At 38.7% G+C, this 25,256-nt stretch overlaps 1 protein-coding gene and 1 pseudogene across 1 annotated transcript; one reads left to right on the top strand and one right to left on the bottom strand.

Annotated features, from left to right (window-relative positions):
- The first annotated feature begins 60 nt into the window (after positions 1–60).
- On the top strand, positions 61–25,005 carry LOC137970096 (3-phosphoinositide-dependent protein kinase 1-like). The gene is made up of 17 exons (XM_068816577.1): positions 61–182; positions 4,652–4,780; positions 6,036–6,078; positions 8,438–8,575; positions 9,355–9,407; positions 9,790–9,881; positions 10,900–11,003; positions 12,102–12,174; positions 12,399–12,467; positions 12,954–13,050; positions 13,886–13,964; positions 14,879–14,979; positions 15,786–15,955; positions 17,107–17,164; positions 19,183–19,280; positions 22,252–22,306; positions 23,735–25,005. The coding sequence occupies exons 1-17, from the start codon at positions 156–158 to the stop codon at positions 23,840–23,842; spliced, it is 1,494 nt and encodes a 497-aa protein (XP_068672678.1). The 5' UTR covers positions 61–155; the 3' UTR covers positions 23,843–25,005.
- LOC137970344 (uncharacterized) lies at positions 889–1,632 on the bottom strand (annotated as a pseudogene).
- Positions 25,006–25,256: the final 251 nt, after the last annotated feature.

The following is a 25,256-nucleotide window of genomic DNA, read 5'->3' as shown; positions in this document are numbered from 1 at the left end:
CGCACGCGCAGGAAAATTTAGGCCTCAGGCTACGTCGGGTAAAACATAAAGTATCATATATGACGTATCCACCTTCGGCGACTCTTCCTTCTGACAACAATTAATACAGTATGTTGGTTAATATTTAGTCTCTGGCTTGTTTAGATAATACTGAGATGGCGCAAAACGGGGAGAAAGCTAAAGTAAGTTTATTTTATTCGTTAGATTGTGATAAAAACCTAAACCTTTATTATGATATCGAAAACCTTTTTCTGTAGACCTTTGAGGTTTTCAAAGTTGTGCATATTTTAACAGCTTTATATTAGACACTTCTACCTTAATTTGCACGATGGGAAGACGTTCGTGGAATAACCCAGTTTCGAAAGTAAATGTGTTAAGTTTCGAATTCAAGTGAAACTCAATCCTCTGGCCTGTCCTATATCTATAGTAATGATTTTTTGTTACGAATAACCTTAGGTCTTCTCCTATCATGTTTTTCTTTGAAAGGAGGAGTGCTTGGATTTTTATTTCGTCCTTTCATTTTTTTTAATTTGTCACAACCTGAGGAAAACTCTACTGGGGACTACGAAGAATGCAGTTGTACAGCTAGTTTATATAGTTCAAAAACTCCTATTTGAAAAAAAAGTTCTCATTTCTTCTTTACATTTGGAAACAATATTTGTTGAAAATCAGGGTGTGGGGATTTTAAGTTTAAATTTGAGCAGAATATTGTTTACTCAGAGAGAAACATTATTCTTTGCTTAAATGTTCACCATTTTAATTGATATGGCAAGCAATTAATAATAATAATAATAATAATAATTCTTATATAGCACCTATCCAGACGTGATCTAAGCGCTTTACAAGTCATGAAAATTAAAATTAAAAATTAATCCATAAACGAAAAAGTTATAAAAAAATTTCCTTGAATAAATAAGTTTTAAGTCGTGTTTTGAAAGTCTGGAGATTATCAGAGTTTTTTATGTGTTCTGGTAGATCGTTCCAAAGTTGTGGCGAGGCGACAGCAAAAGCTCTAGATCCATAAGACTTCAAATTATAGCTGGTAGGGTTAAGACGGAGCGATGTAGATGAGCGGAGGGTTCTTGAAGGACGGTAGAGACTTATCAGTTCTTGTATGTACGAGGGAGACAAATCATGCAAAGCCTTGAAAGTGAGAATTAAAATCTTAAAGTTTATGCGTTCATTAATTGGTAACCAGTGTAGATCTTTCAAGATGGGCGTAATATGGTTGAATTTCAAGGAAAATGTTATTAAGCGTGCGGCGGCATTTTGTACATACTGTAGATTTTAAACAGCATATTTCGGAAGATTGTACAGAAGGGAGTTGCAGTGGTCAAGTTTGGATGAGATAAAGGCATGCACAAGTGTTTCGGCAGTTTCCGTTGATATAAATTTTCTGATACGTGATAGATTATGAAGGTGATAGAATGCAGATTTACATACAGTATTAATATGAGGCAGCATTGACATGGTACTGTCAAAAGTGACACCAATATTCCTGGCAGTTTGAGAAGGCTGGACGGTGTCTTGACCAAAGCAGATTGACAGCAAGCAATGCTGTAGTCTAAATTTTGAGTGAATAAAGAGGAACTCAATTTTTTCTTTATTCAATTTTAGTTTGTTGATACTCATCCATTTGTCCAAATCAGTCAGGCATAGCTCGATACATTCAACAGCTTCAGTCAGTTCGTGGTCATTATTTGTTGAAAAGAAAACGTAAGGTTGCGTATCATCAGCATAGAGGTGAAATTGCAAGTTATGGTGTCAAAATAAGTCAGCTAATGGTGCAGTATACACTAAATAGAGGATAGGTCCAAGCACAGAGCCTTGGGGTACTCCACATCTGAGGTTACGAGGTTGTGATTTATTCCCATTAATCAGAACAGGATGAGTGGGATCAGTAAGGTAAGATTGAAACCAGTTGAGAGCAGTTCCGCTGATTTCAAATTTAGAGTTTAATCTATTAAGCAGGATTTCGTGGGCGACGGTGTCGAAGGCAGCAGACAGATCAAGAAGAAGAAGTATAACACACTGACGATTATCAATAGCACGCATGACATCATTATGCACACGTACAAGAGCAGTTTCACAGCTATGGAAAGGCTTGTAGGCCGACTGTAGTGGCTCGTGAAGGTGGTTACTTAGCAAGTACTCATGTGAGCGCACAGCCACGACTTTTTCAATGAATTTTGAGACTACTCAGGCAAAAGAGAGTATTCTGATTGGCTGGTTTTCAGTTGGGATCTTACGTGTATGTACAGCATGGACCATTACCATACAGATCTCTCAACCTCAAAACACCAAAAATCTGGAGATTGATTGACAGGCAAACAAAACCAAGTAAACACAGGTTCTAACTAAGAGAAAGTGTTTTTTTCCTGCTGATAATTTACTTAAAACATGTGTGGACGACAACAACACAGAAATAAACTTTTAATTAGTTTCACAGCTTCAATACTCACAGCTTAGGTAAGTTCAGCCATTGTGTGAGCACTGAACTGAACTCATTGCTTAGCATTATGTGTAGTAGCTGCCTTTTTGGAACTATCCAAAAGTTCGTCAGGTTCATCAGCAATTTCTGCCATTTTGAAAATGCGATCAAAATGTGGGAGACTGGTTATGATGACCTAATTTGGAACAGGTGTTCTATATTATGATTATGGACAACAGTCTGTCATGGACTGTGTTTCCAACGAACAGACTGATAAAGAAATGAACAGCTTGGTTTGTTTAACTATGAATTTGCACAGAATTGATGCAAGAAACTCACCTAAGCAAGCCAAAAATGAAATTAATCAAAAAAAATTATTCTTTCAGCTTGCGCCTCTATTTATCGTGAGATTTGTCTGTGTCGTTGTGAGACCGTGAGATTAAACTGAAAACTGTAAGTCTCACGACAAAATCGTGAGACTTGAGAGGTCTGACCATAGAAATGGTCTGTTTCTGTAATTTTTTTTATCTTCTGGGAAATTCAAGTTGAGTGAAACGCAAAAGGTTTTTAAAAAGCAGAATTTAATTTTTTTTATCAGAACAGTACAATTATAGCAGCAGAATTTAGGTTTACATGTAAGAGGTTAGCGCTCAAAGTTAGCTGATGGAAGACGAAGATCACATGTACGAACATTCACCCAAAGAAACAATGCCATATAATAAACAACTAGCCTCATCACCTCGATCGTTTTTGTACAGTACAAAAAACAACCAAGGGCTTGGTTAGTAATAGGCTAAAAGTTACCTTCAAAACTGACAGCCGGTGGAACCGGTGGAAGAGTTGTGTGAAGAGGTGGAAACGGTGAGAGGTTTCTGTTATTTTGGGGATAGGGTGAATGCAGGTGGTGGCTGTGAGGCAGCTGTGACAGCAAGAGCAAGAATTGGCTGGGTGAAGTTCAGGGAATGTGGAGAGTTGCTTAACTCAAAAAGGTTCTTGCTGAAGGTGAAAGGAATGGTTTATCGGAGTAGTGTAAGAGTGGCGATGTTATATAGGAGTGAGACATGGTGTCTGAGGGAAAATGAGATAGCAATTTTGAGAAGGACTGAGAGAGCAATGGTCAGAGCAATGTGTCGTGCAAAACTGATGGAGAAAAAGAGGACAGAGGACCTGATGGAGATGTTGGGATTGAAGGAAACAGTGGTTCAGATGGCAAAGGCAAATGGAGTGAGATGGTACGGGCATGTGTTGAGGAGGGATGATGGGCATGTTCTGAGAAAAGCGTTGGGAGTTTGAAGTGAAGGGCAAGAGAAAGTGAGGACGACCAAAGAAGACGTGGAAGATGTAAGTGGAGAAGGAGAGCAAGAGCGTTGATTTGGAGAAAAAGGACGCCATGAATCGAGCAAGATGGAGTGGGAGTTAGAAAGATTGCTGAAAAAGTGGGGTAAATCCCGCCACCCTCGTTTACGGGGATAAACCTGGATCAAAAGTGGATTGATTGATTGATTGATTGAAAACTGACAAATGAAGACTCTGAAAAATACAAACACCAGTTCCCGGACAGTTACTTCTGCATAATAGTCAATTTCAAATTCTTGAATAAGTTTTGAAGTATCTAACTGAGGAATTAATAATATTGAAGTGACTAATGTAATAATTTTTGGAATTGTAAAAGAGTATATTCTTCCATTAGTTGGGATAATCCTTGATCTGTCATTACTGTGCAAGTCAAGTGTTGTATTGTTTTTGTGTCACAATGTGATAGTAGTCACATTCTGTTTTACTGCCTTTCCCTATACACAATGTCTAGGTGGGAGTGACCAACCTAGAAATAATTTGCCAATTTGGTTACTTTGCATTTTGAACCAGTTCAATTTAAATTTTTTTTTTTGCCACAACACACGCTTTAAGCCTTCCCCACCTGAGAACAAGACTTATAGATTTTTCTCAGTCAAAGACCAGACAATTTCACTCATCAACTGAAAATGTCCCCTTTATACTGTATATTTTTACATTATTGTGTAGTGATGTGCCATAATTTTTATTACTTGCTTTCATAATGATATATGGATCAAAAACAGTAATAAAATGAAGAAACTCTGGAATCTAGATGAACCAAGAAAGTAACCTGCTAGTATTCCTAAGTTATTTTGTAAAGTTAATTCTTTCATTATTTCTCTATTGGACTGTAAAAGAGTGTCTTTGATTGCATTTTTAAAATAGCCAACTTCCAACTCGACGTCATCCTCACCCCAGTCACCTTCAACTACTTCGTCATCACAACCATTGAAGAAGAAAAAACCTGAAGATTTCAGGTTTGGAAAAATTTTAGGCGAAGGATCATTTTCAACAGTAAGTTTACAAGTAAAGGCTTGATCTTTATACAATGTAAATTCAATGCTTTCAATGTTGTCACATGTTGGACAAAATATTTGGTGGAACTCAAAATATTCTTGTATGCATGCAACAGGTTCTAAAATTTTGTCTTCGAGAAACCTCTTTCCTGAGAGATACTCCGAGAATCAGTCCTGAGAATGTGTGCAGGAGTAAGAGAGGAAGCCACCGTGATGGCAAAATGCTATAAACGTGTACTAGTAACTGTAACAAATGAGTTGATACAGCTGTAATGGTTCCATATGACATGAGAGTACAGTGTGAGTTGCCTGGATACATGTAATGCATACACGTATTGAGAAGCTATTTACAACAGAAGCCTCTCATTAAACAAAGACAGCTTTCTAAGCTTAAAACCATAAGGTGGCTCAAACCAGTTTCAACACTTTCAAGAGACCTTGTCATTGGCAGGAAGGATTTCAAGACACTACGTACAACACTTTATCACGTAACAGCAATGTTACATGTATGATGCAGTCATTTTTGTGACGTAACAAATTACCAAGGCAACAGGAGAACCTTGCAAAAACAGCCCATATTTTGGCTTTAGTTGCTCATAATTGAAAAACAAACTCAGTGACCCAAATTCTTATTGCGCAAAAGTGATCAGCAGGCCAAGATAAAACTCTCTGCTCCTTAAGGTGGCTCTAAATCTGCTCCACAGAATTTTTTTAAACTTTGCAGAAAGTTTCATTCTGACATGCTGATTACATTTCAGAAATAAAAAATGGGGGTCATTGGGTTTTTTTTTTTTTGAGATATGAGCAGCTAAAGCTAAAATATGGAGTGTTTTTGCAAGGCTTTCCCATTGCCACAGTAACTTTTTAAGCCACAAAAATGACCAAGTCTTTTCCAGCGATAATAATATTGGTGTTTGATATGGTATCATAACATTCCTGTTAAGTGATAAAGTGTTGTAGTGTCAATCCTTCTAATAAGAACGTTTCTTTCAAGTGCTGAAACTGGTTTGAGCCACCCAATGCTATGAATTCCATAATGACTCTACTCTTCATTGTGGACTTAAGAGAAGAGAAGTGTGGTTAAGGAATAGGCAAGTATATGCCTTATCGCAGCTGCACATAAACAAACCTTTTCTGGGTCTTCCACTTTCTCATGCACATGTTCTCAGAACAAATCCCACAATTTCCCTCATGAGTACTTTGTTGATGCATCAAAAAGTTTTATTACAAGGATACAATTTCTTTTCCAAAAGGTTTATGTCGTTCGTGAAATAAGCACTGGAAAGGAATATGCCAGTAAGTGTCATTTTTTATTGTTTAGCAGTAAAGCCTTTTTACATCGTAAATCTCTGTTGGGTTTTGGGTCTATTATATCCATGGCTGAGACTGGATTATGGCTTCTTTAATATTTGGAGATCAAGTTTGAGTCTGAATAAGAACGTAGTGGAAGTGCACTCAGCTCTTAAACCAGTTTAGAAGCTCTTCACTTGAACCCATTGCACGAGTGCTAGGAGTGAGACTTACCGGTTTACAACAGATTTTGCTCTGTCTAACACCAGATAACTTTACTCATCAGCTGGGGGCATCCTAGGATGCCTGTCAGGAGCACTTATGTCCAGAAATAACCCTAATTACATGTAGATGCATACTCAATGTTGACATCCAACACAAATTGTCCAAAGTCTGAACATAATTGCTACCTATTTCCAACAAGAACGTTACAACGGTGAAGGTTAGCGTTATTTGTATGCAAGTGTTTATCTTTACTGGATGAACAGCATTTGGAAAACAAATGGTGACACAAATATTGTCTGTATTTCGAGACATGAGTGATGTTGAAGTTGGGGAGAAGAGAAATGGGGCACTTTGTGGCGCTTATTGAAATCTGCCTGCATCTAATTAAGGTCAATCCTGGACATATCTGCTAAGGAGTCAATGGGTTAATCACTCACTGAAAAAACGGTCATCACTTCTTTCCATCCATCAAACTGACATTTCCCTTTTTATTCAACTTATACGACGTACAGTCTACTTTAGACTTCAAATCTACTTCAACGAAACAAAGATTTTAAACAAGCTGAGAAGATTCACAATAGGCGAGGCAAAGAGTTGTTCAAACCCGGATCGATGGCTTCACCTTGCAGTTTCCGATATCCACTAGACTAACGAGACAACCTCCCGGAATATCAAATTGTTTAGAGTATTCACCTTTATCACTTGGCAGCCATTTTGGAGTCCGTAGGGAATAAAGGCTTTGTCTTTGCATTGTCTTTGCCCGTCCAGCCTCACACTGAATGAGAGGTTCAACAGGCAAAATCTTTAGTTTGGACATTGAGTGATATGGGCCAATTGAAATAGTAGTTCCCAGCAAAACAATATTGAAAGTTAACTGTCTTCAACGGGGTTTTTAGACCTAAATACTGTAGATCAGCGCGGCATAGCTTAGAAACGCTATTTCTTGTTGAACTAAAGCTGTAATTCTGCCTGTCTTCATTCTTTTTAAAGCGGCAAGCTTGTCAATATTAACATGGGATATTGCGTCGTGCAATTGTTATGAAATGTCCAATGTCAGATTTGATGGATGGAAATTAGTGTTGCCCCGGAAAAACTATGTTCCCATTGTTACCCTTTGACGTCCAAACCGGCCTAAACCGGCCAGACTTAGTATTTTACTCTGTCTAACGCCAGAGTATTTTACTCTGTCTAACGCCAGAAGATTTTACTCGTCAATGGGGAACCCCTGGGAGTCAATGGGTTAATAACCTGAAAGAAACAAATCAAGCGAGATGTTTTAAGAACCTCAACTAGCAGAAGGCTATTTGCAACTGTTATGGGTCGAGTTGACGTTAAGACGTTCAAAATGCCTGCATTGCCCTGCAAATCCCATGCACTAACCACTTGACAGTGCCACCTTTATCAATGATAATAATTTAATCACAGCATCTGGTCTCATGATCTCCCTGTTTGAAAATGGTACAATATACCAGCTCATGTCTAAATGAATGATTTACTGATGTTCATATATCCATTTCCCAGGAAAAAAAATCTGGGGTGTTTTTTTTGTTTAATTTAATGGGCAGGGTAAAAGATTACATGGAAGATACATGTATGTCTTTGTGTCTACAGAGACTGGAAAAAATAAATAATTATGACAATTGTGGTTATGTTAACAAGAATCAAGTTCACTGATGGTATTATTTCGTTCCCCCTAGCCCCTAGAGCTAGGCACAGAAAAGATAAAAAGGAGTTGGAATCTGAAAAAAAGTGACCAAATTGAGACAATTTTTAAATTAAAAACACCATAAAATGGAAAGCTGGTATTGAAAAAGTTTCTTAGTAACCTCTGCTTAGGTTGACATGAGTTCTAGGGTGTACACTGAACTTTTGGTATTAAGTGACTCTGATGGAAAAACATCACAGGAGCTACGTCCTCAATTGAGCCATATTAAAGCCCCAAGCATTGTCATCAAGGCACTTGTTATGCTGCCTTTTTGCAGGAGAAGGGTAAGGGCAGGTGGGGAAGAAAAAGAAAAGCATATCCTTCTGAATTCTAGCTCCCTTCTAAACTAAATGTAAAATACAGTAAATTATTTCACTTACTGGTACATGTAACTTGATTTAGGTTTCTAGTGACTGAATTTCTGTTTTTCCACAGTGAAGGTGTTGGAAAAAAGGCACATGATACGGGAGAAGAAAACACAGTACGTCACTCGCGAAAAGGAAGTACTGAGCAAACTTAACCATCCATTTTTTGTTAGGCTCTATTTTACATTCCAAGATAAAGAGAAGCTTTGTATCCTTTCATCAGTAAAAAATAATGTGTAAGAGATTCGAAAGTAATATATTTAGGATGTATCACTCTGGTCTTTATCAGCAAAATAAAAAATAGTAAATAATGGTCATTATCTCTAGTTTTTTTTGGAAATTTACATCTTCATGCAAATTCTTTGCTCTTAAATATGTTGTACTTACTTTTGCTTCTGGTTTCCATGGTGTACTGTTCCTGATATCAGTGATTGAATTTACCACTTACATGTATGTTCATTGGAATTTGAATGTTTGATCTAAATTATAAGGAGACAGTGCAGAACAGTGAAGCTAGCTTTGCATTCACACATGCTGCTGGTTTCACTCTGGTGTTGGCTACTGGTTTGTACTGAATTTGAATCCAACCACTCTTTGTATGGGAGTCAGCTAGGATGGCATAGTGGTCACCAACCACACTTCTCTCCTCTGCAATTGTGTGTGGACTCAGTTCCATTCAGTCTCAACCTGACTAGAGGTTTTCCTCAAGCTTCTTAATGGGAGATTTAAGATTAACTGGTAGGCTCCTGTTCATGTAAGTAGGGGTTGCTGACTTGAAATATGTCTTTCACAGCTCATTGCTGTAATGTGCATTTCACTATTCATTTCACTCTATTCATGTGGAAAGTGCTCAACATAAAAAAACACTTACATTATTAATTAATTTTTTTAAAGTTGTAGTAAGATGGTACATAATACCTTTTTTCAGACTTTCTGGATTGAATTTTCCTTTTAAGAACTGTTTTCCTTAGCATTTTTTTTGTACAGATTTTGGATTAAGCTACGCCAAGAAAGGAGAGCTGCTTCCCTACATTATTAAGGTTCTAGACAATAAAGATACTGTAGCAAGTTAACTGCTCTGTTTTTATGACATTTTACAATAAAGTCGGATTGTAACAAGTGCTGTAATAAGCCTAAAGTTATGCACCTGTAGCATCTCAAAGCACCAAACTTAAACCATGTATGTTAGTATAACATGTGCTATCTCAAGTCAGTGACACGGTTTGTGCCTCAAAGTACATTTTTGTGCTCTCATAACATTACTTGCTGTGTGACCTAAAATGAAGCAATGCATGATAAAAGCTTTTTTATTCCTGTGCTGAACCCTTTGGGATTCTTGCTAAGGTTACACATTAAAAAATAAGAAGTTGAATGAGCTCATTAAGTATTGCAACACTCATTCAAGTGTTTTTTTGTCACTAGCTTGGGTCTTTTGATCTAAATTGCACAAGATTTTATTCAGCTGAAGTTGTGTCAGCCTTAGAACATCTTCATGGATTAGGAATTATTCACAGGTAATATGTAAATAATTTATTATTAATGACTATGTTTGATCTACTTTGGCCATTTTCTGTTTTTAACTGTCTGCCAACTGTTGCTTCAAACGTAACCGTTGGTAGTAAAAATGGAACCCTGTTGGTTGACTTGAACTTAATAGTCTGCATAGTAATAAGTGCCTTAAACCTACAGCTGTATTGACCCCTCATGTGCCCTACGACACCCCCATTTGGTGAGTTAAAATCGTCTGGCGTTAGACAGAGTAAAAAGGAAATTGGTAGCAACGCTTTGTGTTGGATGTCAAAATGGGGCCTTCATCTAAAAATGTAATTACCATAGGTGCATTAATTTATTTTAATTTATCTTCTGGCCATAAGGCTTTTTTGCAAGGGTTCAAGTTGCTTCATTGATTGCGATGATCACTTTCACTTACAGTGCGACGCGCATTACCGTGGCCGCCTAACAAAGTTTTTTTACAAATTGTCCGCCAGTTAGGATATGCAAGTTTGATTGACAGTCACACCTCCTTGCAAAGTTGGCATAGTTGTAAGTTGAACACCGTTACATGTTGAATTGATGTATTTTCGCGTAGTTGTCAAATGTGAAAGTTTGTTGGGTGGCCACAGTTACGCGCATTGCACTGTAACTGCTGTTCAAATAATATGAAAATTACAGAATTATAATCTCTTTCACACATACCATACTTCCTTAAGCCATTGACAAGTAAAATTGACTGGTGTTAGACAGAGCAAAATCTTTGTAGGAGCTGAACCCTGAACCACAGGCAATAATCAAGAGTATTACACTACTACTATTACTACTACTACATGAACTACTTCTACTACCATCACCACCACCAGTACGACTATCAACACCATTCCAAACTCTTTAAAAAAAACGAGTGATTCAACAGTCTTAACAGCCATTGAATATTTGAATCCCTGCCCCCCTGATTTGTTGGATAATTTTATTATTTCTAAAGCAGCATACTACATGTAAAAAAAAGGGTTTTTTCCTCATGCAATTTTATTTTAGAGACTTGAAACCAGAAAATATTCTCTTGGATGGAGACATGCACATAAAAATAACTGACTTTGGTACAGCAAAAATCCTCAGTGGAACTGATGTCGACCAGAAAGGTAACTCATAAAAAGAAACACCATTATAAAGTAAGCTTTTCTTTTCAAACCTATGTGCGTTGTCATCAGTTAGCAACTTCTTTGTTAGTGGGTATTGTAGTGAATTCGATCCAAACAACTTGTGGTCAGTGCATCAGCTGACATGTGACACCTTTGCTGTAAACAAAGCAGCATCTTGAAAGCTTTTTTTTTTCAAATTGAATGTTTCTTTTTTGCAATCACTGACAGCCCTAATGAAATCCTTTTTAGCAGTTTCTAGCCTCCACTCAGTTAGATTTGTACATGTATGGAGTCTCAAGCGAACTCATAATGGAATAATTTCAAGTGGTTGGCACAACTTAACATAACTAGTCTCTTTCAACACTTGTTGTTCATGGAGATAATTTGTCGACCAACGGTTGGCCAATGCATTGGTCAATGTGTTGGCTGGGATCTGATGAATTCATTACCATTATCTTGTTATTTTATAATGTCTCAAATTGTGGCTGAATTCTGAGCATTAAATAGCACTCAATGTCTGGGATAGAAAGAAAACCTGAGAAACCAAATGCTGGATAAAGGGAACTTTTCCCTCTTATTTTGCTAATGACATGAAAGGTGAAAAACATAAAAAATAGCCAAATCTGCAAACATTAGAATTTCCATTGCCCATGAACTTTCTTTCACACTGATCTTTGGCTTATTTCTCAAAAGTTCAGAAAACTTTTCAGGCCTGAAAAGCTCTTTGTGAAGGTGCTATCCACTTAATTTGAATAACTAGTCTTTTGACATGTTTTCAAGGAAAACAAAAACCAAAATGATTTTGAAGTTTGATGCCTTAAAAGCTCTTTGTTCTAAAGGTTTGCCGCGGGTTTTGTCTCACCTGAAAAGTTTTGGCACAATCGAGAAACAAGCTGCTGGTTTCATAAAACAAAACCTTTAGGAAGTACTTTCTAATGCAGACAGTAATAAACCAAACAGAACTTGAAGATAAAAATGATGTATTATCAAGGTAAGTAGATTGAAGCAGATTCAAATTTGAAAGCAAGTTCTTTCATCTTGCAGTCTTGAATACTATATCATCATTATTCATTGGTACTGAAAATTTTACCTTTGCAGGAAGAAATTCATTTGTAGGAACAGCTCAGTATGTGTCACCAGAGCTTCTAACAGACAAAAGAGCAAATAAAAGGTAACAGTTATTCTAAGTTAACATCACTGATTTGTTAAAAATAATAATAATTTCCAACTGTTTGGAGTACGTGATCAACCTGCCCCCCACCCCCCCCCCCCCCTCCCCCCTCCTGCTTGATTTTTAAGATTATGGTATGACCTGAAAAGTGTATTGCTTTGAGTTGCTTTGAGTTAACAAAAGAAGTTAATATTTTTCTCTCTCCTTGTCTATCTTTAATGCAGCTCAGATCTTTGGGCATTAGGTTGTATTATTTATCAACTTCTCTCCGGCCTTCCCCCATTTAGAGCGAGGTGAGTATTGCTTTGCATTTTCCCTTGTACCATACCCAGTAAGCTGTGGTTTCTGCTACAAATGTGAGAAAAACTGCTCAGAGTAACTGTTGTTTCTTAGATTGAGTGGCCATCTGGTACCAAGGCATAACTGAACCAGTGAAAGCACTGTAGAAATTGGATTGTGGTCTAGCACATTCATAACTGCTATGTGCCTGCTGTGAAACAATGTTGGTGATCAAAACAATGTTTGTTTTTAAGCCTCTCACAAATTGTCACATTAATTTTCCTTTTTGCTCCCAGCACTCACATGTGCCCTCTCTTGCATCTCTAAGACATGATGGAAATGATTGCAACCCCTCACAAATCAAATATGCTATGTGTTGAAAATGTGTTGTAGGTGGAAAGAAAGAAAATCTTTTGAAAAATCTCAATGACGTATACCCTCTTTTTGGATATACAAATCTCCACAAATTAATTTGCTTGCTTGTTTGTTTTCTTCAACAGTAATGAATATCAGATATTTAAAAAGATAATTGCCTTAGACTTTGAATTCCCCAATGGCTTTCCAGAGGTTCCGAAAGATCTGGTCCAGAAGTTATTGGTGAGCATTCTTAGATTACACACTACAGTACCAAGTGCCATCCGTAACCCAACCAAACTTACTCTTTTTTCAAGAATTTATTTCATGTAAGAAAAAGGTCCTTCCGGGGCTATTTGAAAGGTGCTAGCCTTAAAAACAACCTGGACCCAAACCTTCAGCCTAAACCTCAGGACAACTTAATGACCAGGTATGGTCTGCAGTGAAGATTAAGTTTGATATTAGGTCTAAAAACTTCTGTTTTACTAAAAATCCATGGTTACTTGTGGATTAAGGTTGAGGTGATTTTAAACTAGGTGCATTACGTGAAATAACTGACAGAACACATCGACTAGATGGTAAAAATAACTATTATGGCAGCCATGTGAGTCACGACAAAGTCCCAGATATGGTGCGTTTGGGATACAGTACATGTATAGGTGTAGTAGAAGATACTTTGCCAATAGTATATAGATGTAGCCAAGCCTAAAATTATAGCTCCTGGGTTATTTATTCTTACAATAAGTTAGCCTGGCTTGAGCCTGTGATCCAATAGAAACCCTGTACCTGGTCAGCAGTCAATTTTAAAAACACACCTGACCTCGATGAGCCCAAAACTTGAGCCCATGATATGGTCACTTGATACTGGTCACATTGGCATACATGGAGGGGTGGACGGTCGTACATTGACCAAAACCAAATTTTCTCGCAAAGATGGGTTACCATATTTTCTTACCCATGGTGCTCTGTGCGTGCTCCGCTGTTATCACTACCACTCTGACATATGAAGAACACGTGAGTAGCATTATAATAACATTTCCCTTTTTTTCCATTATAATTTTTAATTTGTATTTTTAAGGTGCTTGATCCAACAAAGAGACTTGGCTGTGATGAATGTGGAGGATTTTCATCTTTGAAGAGCCATAATTTCTATGAAGGTATTTTTTTGCCATGTCTAACATAGTGTAATAAATTATTCTACCCTGGGTGTTGTTATTAATGGTAATAAGATATGGAGAATCGCTCTGGCCTGGGACAATCCCAAGACCAGGCAAAGATGGGAGCTATGGGGATAATCCCAACTTACTCTATTGGGTGGGGGTGGGGGGTTTGCTAAACTCGTCCCTTTTGCAGCCTTGAGTAGAGTGATGGGGGCGGGCACATGTAACCGTATACCCCAGGGTATTAATTGCTAATGCAAATCGAGTTTGCATAGCTACAGTATATACTTTGAGCAATATATACACTGTATTAAAATTCAGTCCTAAACAAGATATCATCTTGAGGCTGAATTTTAATATATCGAAAGTGGTCTATTAGGAAATGGCGAGGAAGCCAAAGTAACTATGAAGCTTATACCACCTGGGCCTTACTTTTGTAAATTATGTAATAAAATACGGAGATCTACGTCGCTAAAAATGACGGTTCTGAATTGAAAGAAGTATAGGAATTGAAATAAGATAAGTCTTAACAAGGAAAGGATAGAAAATAATTATGTTGTAGTAATTAAGTAAAGCGATACTTTTCAGCTTGACATAGCAGCACGCTTTGTGTTGATGGGCAGGTCCTTTCATTTGAGGGTTCGAACAAATTCAGGGAGGATGATACTGGTCGGTTAGTAGGGAAACCCCAGCTTAGCCTATCCGCCTATCCCCTTCCACATTTGTGTAAGTCCACTAGAAAACTCTACGCACGGACACCTAGAAAACATTCACTTGATATGTCACGCGAACTACATGTACGTATCTAAAGAGGCCAGCTTCAGTTATGGAAAGTTTTTTTTTTGGGAGTTAAACTCTATCTCAACTTAAGATTATAATAGTTGAATCAAAAACAGTTTTTCCTTTTCTAGGAACTGATTGGGAGAATCTTCCAAACACAACACCTCCCGATCTGCTACCTTATCTGCCGTCTACGTGCACCGACCAAGAAGGATTGCGCAGTATATACAGGGTAAAAACAGAAAAAAACAAACTGATAAACAAACAACCAAGCATATAACCTGATGCTTAGTAGCCCACAAGTTAACTTGCCCATCGTATAATTCGCCTACATCGACGTTAACTCACCTACGCTTGTGGAATAATTAACTTCATTGCTGGCGAATTAACTTGTGGGCGAAGCGACCGACACAAGCAAAGACTCTTAAAGGCTGTTTACAGGGACAGCCAAGAATGAGGATCATCTAATAACACTGCAGTTCTTGTTTTAAAGAGGGCAATGTGACGCTGTTGCAAAGTAAAAGTAAAAAAAAAAAGATTCGTATCAAAAGAGATCAAAAAATAATGCTACAGTTCACATTGCCAAGAGTCAAACAAATGCATTCCAGGGATATTTGTCGTATGTAGCTAACGATGATAAAGATGGAAATTTGAAAAAAAAATTGACAAATTTCTCTTAAATGTGCACTCGGTGGTTTCCAAAAATAGCCATCACTTTAATATGTGTGGATCATCCTTTTCAAAATCACGTGTTCCCCTTGGTCTGTCAGAAATATCGTTATATTGTGAGCTACAGCCGGGCTAAGTCTTGGGTTAAAGTCAGCATTGACTGATAAACGTTAAAACTGCCGCGACTCTACGCCCTTATGCGTCCACTTAACATCAAGAAACGACACATGCATGCAGTATCGGTGTTTATCGCTTACTTGCCTTAAGTTAGTAGTAGTTCACTTAAATTGTCCCTTGAATGCTTGTGAGCAACTAAATCGCAATGTTTGCGCCGTAACAGTTCAGGGACTGTCATTTTGGTCATTTTAGGTCAGCCTTCACGACAGTGAGGAAGAGTTCGACGACTTTGATGAACAACTACTAAAAAAAGTCGGCCTAACTGATGACGACACTAAACCAACGGGCAGAAAAAATATTTTGCCACTCACAGATAGCGAAAGGGAAAACAGACTATCCAAACAGGAACGAGAGTCGCAATGGTAAGGGGTTTTTCGTCTTTAAAATGTCCTTTGGATATGTTACGTTTTAATATAAACATGTTGAGATAAACGCAATTTTTGACCCCAACCTCCAGTACAGTCCCACTATATTTCACTGGCTTTAATAAAAGTTCTTTAAAGGGGACAATTTCACGGTTTTGCGCATGTCCAAGCTTTGGCGCTGGCAGTAGTCAATTTTATGGTTTCTTACTGAACCAGATGACGTTCATCAATCACAAAGAGTGTTAAAGCAAATACACTGAATGACTGAGGCCCAAATTTGGTGGAAGATACTGCGGGCTTACACAGAAAATATCAAATTGAATTTTGACCATCGAATTTATTGTCCGGGTCGAACTTTTTATTCTACGCACGAGTTGTCGCAAGGCACGAGTTATCTATTCGCATGCAGTAGTTCACAACACAAGGGAAATGATTGCAAAAGTAATTCCAATCAGTTCCAATGAGTAATTCCACTTCTATGGCATTGTTTCCATTTCCTGCCTCAGTGCTTTCGATGGCTGACGTGACAGTTTGCCCATGCGCAGACATGAAACCCTCCTTTTATTATAGTGTCGTGTTACAACTTGTTTTTATGCATAATCTATTCTTGTCTGTTTTTCTTCCATTATTGTCACAGCCAATCGTTAACATTCCTTCAGATAGGTACAACTTGACACCTTTTTCCCTACTTGCAAAATCACTTCGAGGAATGTGCCACACAATGGCTTTCTCGGAAGTGGAAAAAACGTTTCTTCTGATTTTATACACCACGCTTTCTATGTCAGTCAGGAATTAGGACCAAACCTCATCAGAAACAGTGCTTTTGCACGATATTCACGCACTTGTTTATTTAACAAAACTAACTTGTACGCAAAGTCTCGTTCGATCTTTTTGCGAAAACAACAAATAGCTCGATCGTTAACATCGCGTACATCATCTGTTGTCGGTTAAAATATAACCGCAATCAACTACATATTCAGACAAACTATCACACACTATAATAATAATAATAATAATAATAATAATAATAATAATAATCATTATTATTATTATTATTATTATTATTATTATTATTATTATTATTATTATTATTATTATTATTGTAACTTCCATAAAGAATAGCCTCAGTCTTTTTTCCCTTTGTTTAGGCATCAGTTCGTTGAAAATAATCTCATTCTCAAGACAGGCGTAGTCGACAAACGAAAGGTCAGTGATATTTGCCTCTGGGTTACTTAAAGTGGTACCTGCGGTCAAGGTACCAGTTTTCGATTGGACTTGCATGCGGTCCCGCGAGTTCGAATCCTGCATTATGGGATGGGGAAAATAGTCTATCAAAGAATTTAAAACCCGCTCGTACCAATTTCTTTTTAGGTTACTTCTCCCACATAGCTCGACGTGAACGAGATAGAATAATAGTGCAAAGTTATCTTTCGTCAACATCGCCGTCGTAGATCTTAAAGTCCCTGAGCGTACAATCTTGGACAAAACTCGTTGGGAAAATGTGTTACTCTTATTTGTCTGTGTGATGAAGATTAAATTCTTCCTACTTTCCCCTCTCCCCCTATTCCAATGTTGGTTAAAAAACGGCTCCCCCATTCCAATGTTCGTTAAAAAAAAAAAACGGCCAAAAGCTTGCACAGTATTTTGCATCACATTATCAACAGTGGTATTGGTTGGGGGGGGGAGGGGAGGGGGGAAAGGAACAATATACTTTGTGTGTCTATGTCAAATGATGCTTAAACACGAAGATGCACTATAAAAGGCATGGTACTTTAGGCACATGCGAATGATTTGTCAATCAACCGTGGACGCAACCGAGCTCTGTGATAATTTGTGCAATAAAAAAAAAACCCTTATGGCCGTTTTTAGTCCCCAGTTCCTTTTTCTCTCGCTAGAAATATCTTTCAGAGCCTACGTCTCTGTGTTGCAGTTTGTTGCTCACCGTCTTGGATAATTGATCAGTAGTTCTTGAATGAATTCGAACAAAGGCAGTGTGTGAAGGGACCCCTTTTAAGCGTCTTCGTGTTGAAGCTATAATTTTTCCGAAGAGTTTTGTCCAAGATTGTCGTTTTCACTCGCGATCCCATCATAACCAGGAGCAACATACGTAAAACCTGTAGCGTCTTGATCAAAATGAGGTAAGAACAAAACGCGGCACACGAGGCGGAAGCCGAGTGTGTCACTAATGTTCTTACCCCCATTTTACAGAATTCTGTGATGTATTACTGAACAGACGCACAGCAACATGAAACTGATCTATTTGTTTTATATTTAACAACTATTCACCGAAGTGGAGGTAGAATATTTACCGAGCCGCGAAGCGAGAAACCATCATATGCCGCAGTCAGAATAGGCCATTTCCGAGTTCAAGTCTGCCTCCTCTTCAAAGCGAGTCTAAGTGCGAAGTTTTTGTGATGGTAATTAGTTCTACTTTACATATGAATGAAAACTAATTTTCATAACAAAAACTTCGCACTTAGACTCGCTTTGCAGATGAGGCAGGCCAGAACTCGGAAATGGCCTATTTGCCTCGTATCAAGACAACTGTATCTTGTAAGAGGGGTTGGTCGGCTGATTGGTTCGCGTGCTACCGCAAACTGATGTCACTCTCTTAAACAGTGAGAGAATGTAGCACAAAAAGATAGTTTTAACTCATTTATTCCTGCAACGATTGCAATATTTTCGGTCGCGAATCCCGCGCGAGTTGCTCGGAGGTGAATAGCAAAGGATATTCGGAGTTTGAGTTGACAATTAGAGCGCACCTTCAACGCTCTCCACTGTTTTAGCGGAGCTCCGCGCGCGCGCGCGGAGCACCATAGCTAAGAAAATACTGGTAACCCATCGATGCGAGAAAATTTGGTTTTATACTATGCACCAAAATGAAGCTGAATTAAGAGTTTTTGATGATGACGTCAGGTTGGTATGCGTCTGTCCTCTCATAGATCATGTATATGCTGATGTCCGATCTCACCCATAGATCACTTGCTTGTAAAGCGCATTTGAATATGTGAATAGAAAATGCGCTTTATAAATTCACTACTATTACCATTACCATCATAGGTGAGAACCAATCAAAATGCTTGCATTATTGAGCTTAATAGAACAATAGACGCTAATTAACAAAGAGTAAACGCGTCTGCGCAAGTTGCCACTTGTGCTTAAGGTTCCCTCGCTAGTGAGGACCAGCCTCTAATGAAAATGACGGTCATATATGCTATCAACAGGGTTTGTTTCCTCGCAGAAGGCAGCTTATTCTGACGGAAGGCCCTCACTTATACTACGTTGATGCGTCGGCGATGGTTCTCAAGGGAGAGATTCCTTGGTATTGTTTAGTAGTATTTGAACGTTTCTGAAATTTAATAGTTGGTTCACGTGACGTTTTTATTAACTGTTTCAGAAGGTCGGTTCAGATTCAATACATTCAATTCATTCATTTCTCTAATAGTGTGTTCCTAATGAATCCTGGGTCGTTCCAGTCCTCTGTGGGGGCAAACGGACAAAATTGTAATTTCATACGAGGCGCCGAACATACCGTTATTCCCCACAAAGTACTGAAACTACGCAGTCTGCCATAAACTTGCCATTAGGGAGCTTAAGTACGCTCGTTTTTGAGATGCGGACGGCAACCGGAAGAGAACATTTCACGTGGCGGGACAGTGGTGTCTCTCCGATTTTTGTGGTAGTGCGCTGTACTACAAACTATGTCACCGGGTTGTAAAAGTGTAAGTTTGCGGTGCCAATAGGCCCGCAACGCGTGCATAAATCACGAAAATAAACAGGTCTTGTTGGAAGCGTGCTTGAGTTTCAACAAAATGAGCCCCAAAAATCGGTAAGAATTTGTGACGGTGATGAATAATAAGGCAGTTGCTATTTCCAAAACGGTGGAATTACCTGGTGATAAATAACCTCGTCTAAGAAAGTAATTTTTTTTACTTTGCAGAAACAATGGTTCTACCTCAAGAGTTGGGCGATTGCAATCTTCGTGTTGAATTCGCACATTTCTTGTCAATCTTTAAAGCATTTGAAAGAAAAAAAAACTAACAAAAACAAAAACCCGGTGTCTTGCCATCATTTTACACAGATATATCCTTTGTTTCACGAGTAAACATGCAAGGTAACTTGATCACGGCGCCCGCTGAATTCGATGTCACTTTCGATTTTGCGAGTTGCTTGTGCAGCCAAAAGTACAATAGAAAAATTGAACACAGCAAATATCTCCCAAAATGTGTTTCGCTGATGGTAACTTATATCCTCGGTTCAAAATTTAAGTTCTTTTCATGTCGCAAATTTTGTTGCTAATGGCAAAATATTTTATTCTCGATCGACACTTCCTGAAAACTTTCTTCTGCTCTTCTTAAAAACTGTATCAATATTTATTTACTTTTGCATCAATACTTGTTTTGCATAAAGCAGGCTAACAAAATCTGTGCCTTGCTTAGTTCGCATTTTTGAGCGTTAAAATATAATTTTCGGTCCTATGTCTCTGACGCCAAGTCGTATGTTTTGACGTCTCCCATCCAAATACTAACCCCGCCGGACTGGGCTTAACGTCAGTGAACTTTTGTCTTAGAAAGCTGTTAGACGCTCAGTGTGCACGCTTAAACTTGAGGTGCAAAACAAGTGGTAAGGGAACTTGAAAATGATCAACATGTCAGCGTCGAAGCCAATATTTCTCAATTGCCTTTTATTTTCTTCAATCTTTCTGCATTTAATATTTTAGTAACCACATGTCTTCTCAGGGGGCTATTTATCTAAGACATCTATCATGGCATTATAAAAATATACGGTACCAAAACAATATCGTGTACTATTAGAGCTACATAGTATTACACAAAGATAACTTGAATCTCCTGGAAGACAAAACGCAGCTCAGTTGACAATTTTGGAATACAGCGCTGTATTACTGCACTACCACACGTACGCAATGCGTGCTTATTTTTATATTTATCATCTTTAATAGAGAAAAGATGCTTAGCAATGCAAATGTGGTTGTGTGAAGACAAGTTAAAAAGGCAAACAGCTCTCTTCCGGTTGTGGTCCGCGTCTCAAAAATGCTTAATCGCCCTATCAGGAAAATAGACTTACATTCATCATGGGATGAAAATCCTTTAGCGTACCTTTTTGCTTTAGCGAAAATTTTTATTCTAAAGCATAACACCGTCGTCCTCGAGATTTTAATGAACCGCACAAGCGCATCTACTCGCTTGTCTGTTAAATATTCGAGGAGAAAATGAATAAAAATAGGTTTACCGGAAACTGGAGAAGGGATTTGCCTTAACAACATTGAATATTTGAATTTGGGTGCATGTAAAACCAACCTCTGTTTTCACTTTAATTGGGATACGTGTGGGATCTGACCCTCATAATACGATATGTTTGGTTCTTTTTTCTCCAAAATCGTCGTAGCAATATACATGAAGCTCGTAAGTGTTCCAATATTCGTGCTATTGGATGATCGCTTTGGTTCTGCACTAGATTGCAATTGGTCAAAACGTATTTCGCTACTTCCCTTATCCAATAGGCCATTTCCGAGTTTCATGTCTGCCTCCTCTTCAAAGCTAGTCTAAGTGCGAAGGTTTTGTTATGAAAATTAGTTTTCATTCATATGTAAAGTAGAACTAATTACCATCACAAAAACCTCGCACTTAGACTCGCTTTGAAGAGGAGGCAGACATGAACTCGGAAATGGCCTATTGGACTGAAATGACCTACGCCGCGCTTTTCGTGGCCTGCCAAAGTAATGAGTTCTGTTTTGACTGTGCGATAAAATTGAGACTGCCCTATTGCACGTGGAAGGTCGACTTACAGAGTTTGTGTATGACCCCATAAATGGACCCTTTGCAGGTTAGTGATCACGTGGTACAAAAACCACCATACTGGAACGCAAATTGCGCACTGGGGCATCGGAAACAACGCAAGCTAATCAAAATTTTCTTTGTTTTAGATGTCCCAGTGAGCAATTTGCGTCCCAGTATGGCGGTTTTTGTACCATGCAATCACGAAACCTGCAAAGGGCCCATTGTCCTGATCAAAAGAGTGACCCCATTGCGTCCCGAGCACATGACTCTCCTCATTCATGTATGAAACCATAAAATGTCCTGAGTACATGTCATCATCATTGGCGATTTTTCATGTGCCGAGGACATTTCATGGCGTCGTATATGATCTCCTGTCCCTGCATGCGTACATACACTCCTCACGCATGGTCAAATCAGTTCCTTTTAGTGAACATTGTCCAAGCAGATATGCAGGCTTCCCTACTTAGTGGTTTTAACTTCTTTCTTTTGCTTTAGGACCAAAGATCTTAGACCAGAAGCTAAGAACTTTGAAGTTTTCTTCGTTCACACGGTTAGTTACATGTACATTCATTGCCCGACTGGCTTAGTGCTGAAGCTCCAGTCAAACATAAAATGTTTAATGACCAAACATGTTGTCGTTTGGCTACTTTGTGTGATGCTGTTTGATCTTGTTTGATACAGTTTGAAATCCATCAAACATCCAATCAAACACCATCAAACATCGCTGTTGTTCTCGTGTTTGATGTGTGGTGTTTGGTTCGTTTGGCCGGCATCACCAAACATGTTTGACGCGCGCAAGGGTATTACGAGGCAGGGCATCCAAGATGCCCGAAATCTTCTTCCAATTCAGCTGTTGGGAGCGTGTTTGATAGCGTTTGGCCACGTCATCAAACACGGGGAAAGTTTGGTTACCAAACATTTTTCGTTTGACCGCAGCATAAGGTTCGTACCACTTTGCAAGGAGTCTCGAGTTCCACTAACAGACAGTTTTTTAGAAAACAATTTTTAGTGGGTCCTAAGGTAACTATAATCATGTGTATCATCTTTATGTCATCATGACATAAAGAGGATATTACATGGCCGCGCGGGGATGCGAATTTTATCTTCGAGTGCTGAAAGTATCTCTCACTCGTTCGCTTCGCTCACTCGTGAGAGATTTTTTCAGCACTTCGCGCATGTCGCGTGCTTCAGTAAGCTTCCAATTAAGGACGTTCGCGCCCAAAACGTTCCCATGTACAGATCTTTTAAAACTTACCACGCAGAAAGTTAATGATCTACTTTTGCCAAAAAGGCGAAAAAAATGGGGGTCACCGTGCTCGTTTTCGAGATCATGAGGTGCACTTTTAGAAGATTGCATTATTTTAAGGCGATCTTAGTTTACAACTGTTAGCAATAAAAAACCTACATTAGTGGAATTTAGATCAAGTAAACGTACTCAATTCAACATGACTAATACAACTAAATTAACCTTTGCAGCTGATGTCTTTTTGTAAGGTGAAATAGACCTTGAAAAACGATGCATATTAGTCTGAGAAAGAAAACTTCGGTCGCGTGAGAACATAAAATGCGAAATATTTGTAACTTCTCACCCACAGATTTTTTTTTTGTTAAAATGGACAACATCAGAAAAGGAAGTGATCTACGGAAAGAAAAATAGGGGTCACCGAGCATTCAAGAGAGTAAACTCGCAGCGAAGTTCTCAAAACGATGGTATATTCGCACTGTCACGTCATTTCGTGACATTTCCGAGAAGACCTGGGTCCACAGCTATCCCATGATACCACACGCTTTCACGCTCCATTCTTGTGGAAAATGTTTGCGCCTTTAGCATCGCGTTTACCTTCGTGGTCTGCGATGCATGACGTGTGCGTGACATGCGCGAAAAAAATGCGCAGTAGCAATGGGGGCGAACGTCCTTAAGGTGTAAATACGCATTCCCCGTCAAAAGTAACTTTTCTGTTCTCAATTTTTTCCTCAGCCAAAACGTGTTTATTACTTGGAGGATCATACAGGGTATGCCATGGAATGGGTGAAAAAGATCGAGGAAGTGCATCGAGCGTACTTTGGAGATACGACGAGGTTTTGAAACACAAGCGAAACAACTTGATGCGTGACACAGGGTGCTTTTCAAATGGCTGGCTGAAATGCTAACCTCCTTGCCTTTTTTAGCCCTTTTTTCTAATTGTAGTAACACGGCAGTAAGAGAATGGATAAAAAATAGGACAGACTGTACCGCTTTTTATATCTCTTGCTGTCGAGGGGCCTTTTAGTTTTTAGGAAGGCTGAGGTTAGGTGGACTAGGAAATGGCATGATGAACTGAAAGTACAGTCCCTTCTTTTACGCTTTCCGCCGTTGCGGGTGTCTTGAGCCGGAAAAAGCAATGATTACTCCAAAGCCAGGGACTTTTCCTATTTAGCGTCATTTTCAAAATAGGACAGTATTATAAGTAATTACCGTCACAAAAATTTTGCACTTCACTTTATTAATGGTTGGAGGGCCTAACAGTAAGTTACAACCCGCGTCGAACTTTACCCTCAAATCATAAGTGAAACTGCATAAGTGGATAAACTAAGTATCAAGTCTTTACATTATCTTTGATATTGCGGAATTGAGAGAGGAAAAAACCATGAAACTCTGTGGGCCGTACTGAAGAATCCGTCGTTTTTACATCACGTCATGGCTAAAGAAAGAAGTGCAGCCATGTTGCTTTCCCAAACCAACCACGTTGCTAGGTTCTTTCAGCCCCCTACCACTAAGGACCCGCAAACCACTTCTAAGGAGGGGTGCGGTGATTTAAAAAAAAAAAACGGAACTCACTCTCGTATCCAGGCTTTCTCTCTCTTGTCCTCGAGGGAGAGTAGACTTAACTGACGAAGTTAAATTGAACGCTGTTCGTAGTTTGTGTCGGTCAAAATACACAACCGGCAATTACTAGATAAAAACCAGAATTAGTCCAGCAAACTTTGTCATTTAAAGGGAGGGTCTTGTCTTAAAGGTTTAAATGACAGAATGTAAACGCCTCTTAATAACTCTACCCAGATTCCTGTTTTGTAACTAGGTCACGGCAGACATCTTGTCCCAGTTGCTCAATGGCCGGATAACTTTATCCAGTGGAGAAGTCACCATCCGATAGTTTCAGTCTGTGCAAAGATGTCAGTAATTGTTCATGTAACGATGAATATGCATACTCTTATCTGAGCACAGCGATTGTTAAAGTGCCCCGGTGATAAAATAAAATAAAAAAATCAGTTCCTTTTTTTCTTCAGATTTTGAAAGTCCGAAGGCCGTTTATTTTGAGTGTAAGTTTTGGATTTCACGGTTTGCCATTACTCACGTTCAAAACCGACTCACCAACTTAAAATTTCAGCGTGTGAATACAACTTACTATATATGCAAAACACGAGTTTTTAAGTCTGAAAATGCAAAACTCCCGTGATGCATATCAATTCTGCGGCGTACACACGCATTGCATTCTTAAGCTTGTGAGTCTTTGACGTCA

The sequence above is a fragment of the Montipora foliosa genome, chromosome 9, assembly GCF_036669935.1.
Source record: "Montipora foliosa isolate CH-2021 chromosome 9, ASM3666993v2, whole genome shotgun sequence".
Lineage (NCBI taxonomy): Eukaryota > Metazoa > Cnidaria > Anthozoa > Scleractinia > Acroporidae > Montipora > Montipora foliosa.
This window is presented reverse-complemented; position numbering and strand designations above follow the sequence as displayed.